Below are 8,265 nucleotides of genomic sequence, written 5' to 3'. Positions count from 1 at the left end.
CCAGCTGGTCCCTGTGGGTGCTGTACCCCTCGCTTTCCTCTCGCTGTCTTCCAGCATTTCCTCTGGAAGACGCAGAGGCTTCGTGACTGCTTGGTGTGGGGGTGGGCACTTGCTGGGGGAGATGATGCCATGATCCTGGATGTCTGACGCCACAGCTCCGTCCTGTGAGGAAGGTGCACAGAGGGCACCTTGCCACACCGCTTGTCCTTGTCCCTTTCCCAGCTGCCCAGACTCTCTGCACCGAGTCCCTGCTCTGAGCTGGAGGGACTGAGGGCTGCACTCTGGGTACAAACAGGGTTTTCCTCTCTGAAAGCGTGGGAAGGGGACAGGCAACACCTCATGAATGTGTCTCTAGGGGAAATTTGTGATCTGTTCCAGAGGGGATGCATGTCCAATTTCAGAGAGAGTGTGCTGAGGCAGGAGACTTGGAGCCCAGCCCAAAGCCTGTGGGCTGATGGAACCGTCCACAGTGGCTCCCAGAACTGAGGTCGTCGCCTATGAGGCAAGTCCTCTGGTTTTCAGACAAGTCAGAGGCTCCCATGTTGGGCCACTGGGCTGGCGTCTAAACCCCTGATGAGATGCAGTTGGGCCCAGGCTACCCCAGGTTTCCCACATGGGCTCATCCTTCCAGAAGCCAATGCTGGCGTGGGGTTGGGGAGAGTCTACCAAGAACCAGAGTTGGGCATGACTGATGGGTTCTGGGCAAAGGGCTGCTGAAGCATCGTGTTGTCCTGGGAGAGACGCTGACGGGAGTGACTGTTACCACGGTGGTGGGTGTCTCATGACACTGTCTGGGTAAACGGGCACAGAACAAGACCCCTGACGCTGCAGGTCCAGAGGCTGTAGCAGGCAATTACGTAAAACAGAAAAGAAGACGGTCGCAGACATTCTGATTCCCACGCGGGAGTCAAGAGGTGGTTTGTGAAGGAACCTTCTGGCATCCGGGTGTGCGTCTCGACCAGGGGCCAACCTGCCCGGTGCCGACCCTCCTGCCTGCCCTGAGCTGGGACAGGGTACATGCCCCCACTGCCAGGGCGGAACCTGGAAGGGTAGTGACATGTGCCTGAGTCTGTCCGGCGAGGGGCCACCTTGGCTCTCTGAGGACAGGGACGGTGGGTGGCTTTGAGACTGACCAGTTTAATCAGGTATCATGTGACCGGTGGGGAGGGTGTGGTCTTGGGGTTCACCAGGCAGTGCAGCACGTGGGGCCTGTATCTGGGCTCTGGCAAGGTCAGAGGTCACCGCTCTGTGGTTCCACGTTGCGCGTCTCCCTGGGGTGGCTTCGGGACAGCTTGGGGAAGCGGGATGCCACTTTGGGGCGACTGTTCTTGTTCACTGGTTCCCCAGGAGGTGTGATGTCACTGCAAGACAGAGGGGAGAAATGGGTTAGGTCAGGGCTCCAGACTCAAGCGGCTACCTGTGGGCCAGGCATTAGGCTAGTGGAGTGGCCATGGTCCCAGTGGCCCAGGCGTGAGACCAGCGGAGTAGCCACAGTTTAAGGGACAGCTGTGACTCAGTTATGATTAATGAGTATCACTTGGAGAGATGAGAATTCCTACTTCTGTGTAAAATTCCCATCTTTTGAAAGCACTGTAAGGGCCCACCCGCACAGCTGTGTGCCCAATCCAGCCCATGGGACTCAGTGGGCCAGGAACCTATCTGAGGGGTTGGAAAGAACGTTGTAGCCAAGCTTTCTTTGCTGCTCTTCAATGATCTGCCAGCCAAGGTGCAGTTCAAAGTCAGAGAAGGTGCTTTGGGAACATTGTCTGTGTGGTCATAAACCACGCGATGGTGACTCTTGTGGGGCTTCTCCTGAGGGAATATGGAATTGGCCGGGGTCGGTAGGGGTGTTTACCACAGCACTCCATGAAAGGGCACAAAGTAAGGAACAATCTAAGAGTGTAAGAAGAGGGGACTATGGGGTCCTGGTTAGGAAATAAGGAGCTCTGGAGGTGTAGTACCTAAGGCATTTGACTGCTAACCAGAAGGGTGGCAGTTCAAACCCACCAACGGCTCCGTGGAAGCAAGATGGAGTGATCTACTTTGGTAAAGATTTGCCGCCTTGGAAACCCAGTAGGGGTTGCTATGAGTTGGAATCGACTCGATGGCAGTGAATTTGGTTGTGAAATGACAGGACAGAGTGTGGCCGCAAGAGATGGTGAGGCAGGCGCATGTTACTGGCCTAGAGAGGTGTTCTAGAAACATTACTGGAACCCAGGTTAAAACCAAACAGGTGGAGCGTAGCCCCCAGGTACAGAGGACTCTGAGGGCCATGTTTGTCCATCCCTTCAGTCCATGACCCTTTCTGGAGCACCAAGCGCTGCTCTGGGCCCAGAGACATACCTGTGAATGAACAGAACCCTTATAGTTCCAGGAGTTCATACCCTAAGGAGGGTGGGGCGTCAACTCAACAAAGGGGGCCGCAAATGTACCCACGCATCCCATGGAGCAGCCCCAGGTTGGTGCTGAAAGATGGCAGGAGGTGGTAAGGGAACAGCACAGCTGGAGAGCTGGGGCGGGCGGGCCTTCAGGTGCACCCTGAGAGTGCGGGTCCCAAGGGCTCTCGGCAGGGCACCCCAGCTCATCTGAGGAGAGGGCAGGGGCCCGTAAGGTGCACCCTGAGGTGTAGGCCCCCCAACAGGCTCTTGGCAGGGCACCCCAGCTCAACTGAGGACAGGGCAGGGGCCCGTAAGGTGAACCCTGAGGTGCAGGCCCCCCAACAGGCTCTTGGCAGGGTACCCCATCACTCAGTTGCATTGTTAGTGGCTTAAAACAACAAACAGTGTCTTTCAGCTCTGGAGGGGAGAGTTTGAAATAGATCTCAGGGCTCCAGTTGGGGGGTCAGCCCCGCTGGAGCCCCCTGATGACCAGCAGGTGGGAAGGCAGTGGATCCAAAGGTCTGGATCCCACTGAGAGGGCTGACCGAAGTGAACAGAATGGGGTCCTTGGCATATATAGGGTGAACCCCACAAGATGGCCTGATGGTGGTACTTTTGCATGGTCACTTAGGGTATCAGCAAGGTCCCTGAGTGGACTTATCACCTAAGGAGGTGTGGGGGGGTCCAGCCCAAGCAGTGGTGCTGCCCAAGAAAGGCTGGTGATCTGCTGAGTAAAGACCACACGTGGACTCTGTCACATGGAGCCACTGTGGATCAGGATTGGCTCCGAGGCTCTGGGTGTGGCTTTTCTGGGGCAGTGGTGGTGCATGGTGGAAGTCTCACCTTCCATGTGGGAGACCTGGGTTCAATTCTTGGCCACTGCACCTCGTGTGCGGCCACCATGTCTGTCCACGGAGGCTCGCATGTTGATACGATGGGACCAGGTATCAGTGGAGCTTCCAGGCAATGAAAATGCCACGGATCACGGCGGCCCTATCTGCAGGGATCAGGGAAGGCGTGAGACCAGGCGGGCTTTCTCGTGCCAGTGTGCACAGGGTCTGAGTTGGGCAGACTCCACGGCCGCTAACGACGGCACTTGGAAGGCAGGGCGCACTGGATTGTGAGTCTCTGTGTACTCAGAAGAGATGGGGGTTCAGAGGTGGATGGAGAAAGAGGCAGAGCCCCGCCTCCAAAGGGAATCTGCCTGGGGTCCCTCCTTGTAGGAGGGAGATGTGCCCAGTGCCATGTTCACCCCAGACTCATGGCCATCCACACAGCCCGACTGCTGTGCCCAGGGAATCCAGAGGCCACTCGTTTAGAGGGACAGCCTTAAGTAAGGAATGGCAGTTGATGTTTAAGCAGGTGCCCCGAGCCTGTCACGGGTCTGTGTGCTCAATGGATCTTCAGCCCTCATCAGTGCTAGTGTGACTGCGGATGACAGCACTGTTTCCCAGCCTGCTCCAGTGACAGGCTTCAGGCAAGCTGTCTGGGCTCTGCCATGACTGTAGGCAGGCGTGGTGGCTTGGGAAGAGAGGGGCCGCTGAGTGTGCTCAAAGGACACAGTCCTCAACAGCAGCTTGGTTTCTGTAGCCATTGTGTGTGCCCTAGTCTGGCAGGAAGCTGTCCCCCGTACGGATGGCGTTCCTAAGGCCATGTGTGCCCAGGGACTTCCCTTCCCATTCTAAGAGAACCTGGGCTCCTTCAGTCAGACACTGTAGGACTCGGAGGAAGGTGCTAGGCCTCCCCAAGCCTCAGTTTCCTCATCTGTGAAATGGGCACGATGCCAGTCGTGCCCACCATTCACACATTACTCACCACCTGTGGACTGGGTCTGTCTGGATCGGACATAGATTCAGCTTCTTCGAGGCCCTGGGGTAACAGCAATAAGAACGTGACAGGCACAGACTGTCTGGTGACATCTCAGAATTGTTACTGGTGGGGGGCACTGGTGCACCATGGGAACGAGGTGGGGCTTTGACAAACTTCAGAAACACAGCCCCTCAGCTGCTACACCCACCTGACCTGGGGGAGTGGGGCTGGGAGGTGGCTGGAAGACCCTTCCCTGGAGGCCGTCCTAGCCTTCTGGAGCAGCATCAGCATCTTGGATCTGCAGTCCCTGGACACCTGACCTTGATCCGTCAGCGTGGTCTTGAGTCTTACCCAAACCAGTGGCCGTGGAAGTGTCTGCTCATGAACCCATGTGGGCTCCACGGGGTTGGTGAGTGGCTGGGTTTGCAGAAGCTGATCACCAGGCCTGCCTTCCAAGGTGCCTCTGGGGGGATGCCAACCTTTCAGTTAGCAACTGAGGGTATTAACTGTTTGTGCCACTCAGGAGCCCTAAAAAGTTACAGGGACAGCAGAGGGGTGAGGGGTGGGTGATCAGCTAGCAGCTTCCACACAGCTTGAAGAGAAGGCAGGCAGCAAACAGGTGCTTTGCTTAAGACATGGCCACTAACAAGGGAAGACCATCCTGGCCCTCGTGTGAATGGAGATCAAGCCTTTGTAAGATGATTAGTGTTTCCCCTTAGCCAGGGCAGGCCTTGTGTAAGGCTCACTGGAATAAACACTAAAGACAAGACCTTCCAAGGGTGACCTTGTCTAGCCAGGGCCGTGTGGGGGAGATGAGTGACCATACTACCCATACACAGCACTGGAGCCAGGTGGGCACAGAGGGGGTTGCCCAGCTCTGACTGGAGAAGTGGGCTCCGGAAGACTGCCTGGAGGAGGTGCCCAGGCCGAGTCCTGATGAGTGACTAAGGCTCCGTTGAGTAGACAGGGGAGGAAGGCACTCCAGACAGGAAGAGGGGCCAAGGCCCCAAGGGCAGACAGGACGTGGTGCCTGGGGCTGTCCCGTCTGCAGGGCCGTGTGCAGACAAGGAGCCCGGGAGGTGAGGCAGGGAGCCCTTTGGTTTCTGTGGGGCAACACCTTCGTATGGACGTGGCCCTTGGCTACTACTGACGCCCATCCCTAGGGTGGAGCAGCTCAGCCCGTGCTGAGAGACAATCCCCATGTTCCCTGTCACTGGGCCTGACCCACAGGCCAAGAACGTTACCCACTGTGGTGGGCTGTGAAACTGGCCACACTAGGGCACACACATACAGTCCAACCACTGTGCCTGAGGTACAGCTGTCATGGAGATTAACAGCATCATAGTCATAATCGAGGACAGGGATGCAGAACACAGCTCGTGAGGTTTGTGAGTTCCTTCTATGCTGCCCTGCTGTCCCTCACATGGGGGACACTCTTGGGTTGGTTCCAGGTCAAACTGGACTTTCACAGCCATTGGTCCTGACGACTTTGAGGCACCTCGGTATTTAGGGTCATGGGGGAGGTCTGTCCTGGGGCTCTTTCAGAAGCATAGTACCTCTATCACAGGAAGTGGCCTTCACCGAGGCCCAAAGGCGCCCTGCTCAGAGCAGATGAGACCACCCTGTCTCCCCACATCCGTGTGTTTCTTCTACAATGTCCACAAATACGGGTTTTTTTCCTTTTTTATTGTGATTTGAGTCAAATTTTACAAAGCAGATTAGTTTTACACTCAACAGTTCACACACCTTTTGTCCTGTGACACTCGTTGCAGATCCCCACGTGTAACAGCTCTCTCCCCACTTCCTCCCTGTGTCCTCCTGGCCTATGCATTTCCCATCCGCCTTCATGTCTCCCTGTGCAAATGCTGCCCTCTGCATGCCCATGCTCGACTGTTCCACGGAGAGTCTTCTCTGGCATAACTGTTCTGCTTGTAGGCCTGTCTGCTGTTTGGCTAAGAGTTAAACCACACGAGAGTCCAATTCCAGGCCTGAAGGGTGACTCGGGGCTGTAGTCTTAAGGCTTTCACCAGTCTCTGTACGACCTGAATTTTTGTTCCATGTTTCTTTTTCTTTGACTCTATCCAGGATCTCCTATTTTGATCCCTTTCTGAGTGGCTGACATTGGACACTATCTAGTTCTTCTGGTCTCAGGGTCATGTAGGCTGAGATTCCCTTGGACGAATTGTTTCCATGTATCTTTGATTTTCTTTGCTCTTCTTTGCTCTGGATGGGGAGAGACCGGTGGTAACCTCTTAGATGGCTGCTTACGAGCTTTTAAGGCTCCAGTTACTACTCACCAAAGTAGGATGGAGAACAATGTACTATTTTGTGACATTTGAGCTTGATACCCTCCATAACCCTGGTCCCAAGCCCACAGCCCCATGACTCACTCCGTTAAGGTGCACAGTTGTGCCTATAAGATGTTATCCTTTGTCCCATTAGCTCTACGATGCATATGGACATTTTTATAGCACATATAAATAAGATACAGGAATACTGTCTGCCAGCGCTGTGTATGGTCACGTGTATATTCAGTTCACGTACGCATACTTGATCTTGCCTGTCTACCTCGGTATCCACGTAGATTAGTATTTCCTATTACTGGTGCTGGGAGGGGAGAGGATGCTATGTTGTGTGTTTAATTGTATTTACCTTTGTCATATGTACCTCTCCATGCCTTCCTTTTCCTTAGTGATATTGTGCTGGTCATATGCTTTTGTTAATATTGCCTTTCTCCTCACTCAAATCAACATGTCTCTTAACTAGCCAGCAATTTTCCATCCTCTCCCCTACTATCCCTGGTAACTGACAAAAAAAGTTGCCTTCTCTGTGTAAACCTTTCCTTGACCTTTTACAATGGACTCATACAATATTTGTCCTTCTATGATGAACTTATTTCACTCAGTACAATGTGCTCCAAGTTCATTCCAAGTATGAGGTGATTCACTGACTCTTCATTATTCTTTAGTGTTGCATAGTATTCCATTGTGTCTAAGTGTGTACCATAGTTTGGTTATCCATTCATCTGTTGACGGGCACCTAGGTTATTTCCATCTCTTTGCTATTGTGAACAGTGCTGCACTGAACATCTCTCTAATGGCTAATGATCATAAGCGTTTCTTCATGTGTTTGTTGGTTGCCCGAGTATCTTCTTTGGTGAAGTGTCTGCTCATGATCTTTGCCCATTTTTGAACTGGGCTGGTTGTCTTGTTGTTGAAGTATTGAAGTTTTCTATAAATTTTAGAGGTAAGTGCTTTGTCAGATATGTCATCACCAATTTTTTTTTTTCCCCCAATCTGTAGGTTCTCTTTTTGCTCTTTTGGAGAAGTCTTTTCATGTGCATAAGAATTTAATTTTGAGAAGGTCCCATTCATCTAGTTTATCTTCTGCTGTTTGTGCATACAATAAATTAGGGCCCCTAATTTTATCTTTGGTAAACTTCGTAGTTTGGGGTTTCACATTTAAATCCTGGATCCATCTTCAGGTTTTTGTGTATGGTGTGAGGTATGGATCTTGTTTCATTTTTCTACAAATGGATATCCAGTTTTGCCAGCACCATTTGTTGAAGAGACTATCTCTTCCTCCCTTAATGGATTTTAGCCCTTTGTCAAAGATCAGCTGACCATAGGTGATGGATCTATTTCTAGGTTCTCAGTTCTGTTCCACTGGCTTATGTGTCTGTCATTGTCAATATCAGGCTGTTTTGACTATTGTGGCTGTATAGTAGGTTTTGCAGTCTGGGAGTGTGAGACCTCCTACTTTGTTTTTCCTCTTCAGAAGTGCTTAGGTCTCTTTCATTTCCATATCCTTCAAGGATGTTTATGGAATTAGGATTACACTTTATTTATAGATTGCTTTGGGTAGAAATGACATTTTAGCAATGTTCAGTCTTCCTGTCCATGAGTATGGCATATTCTTCCATTTATGTAGGTCTCTTACAGTAGTGTTTTGTAGTTTACTTTGTATATGTCTTTTGTGTCTGTGGTGGTAAAGTGTGTGTGTCAACTTGGCTGGGCAGCTGGTGGTAGTTATTCTCCATGATGAGACGGGCACTCAACTCCATGGTGGGACCTACCAC

The 8,265-nt window shown here is 52.3% G+C and overlaps 1 protein-coding gene across 1 annotated transcript in view; it reads right to left on the bottom strand.

The window, feature by feature from the left end:
* Positions 1–1,231: 1,231 nt before the first annotated feature.
* SNX29 (sorting nexin 29) overlaps positions 1,232–8,265 on the bottom strand; it is a 681,105-nt gene continuing 674,071 nt past the window's right edge. Inside the window, exon 23 of the mRNA XM_007939635.2 lies at positions 1,232–1,361. Within this exon, the coding sequence (XP_007937826.2) occupies positions 1,232–1,361 (130 nt within the window). The remainder of the gene's footprint in view (positions 1,362–8,265) is intronic.

The sequence above is a fragment of the Orycteropus afer genome, unplaced genomic scaffold (assembly GCF_000298275.1).
Source record: "Orycteropus afer afer isolate SDZICR_OR568_19922 unplaced genomic scaffold, OryAfe1.0 scaffold00061, whole genome shotgun sequence".
NCBI lineage: Eukaryota > Metazoa > Chordata > Mammalia > Tubulidentata > Orycteropodidae > Orycteropus > Orycteropus afer.
This window is presented reverse-complemented; position numbering and strand designations above follow the sequence as displayed.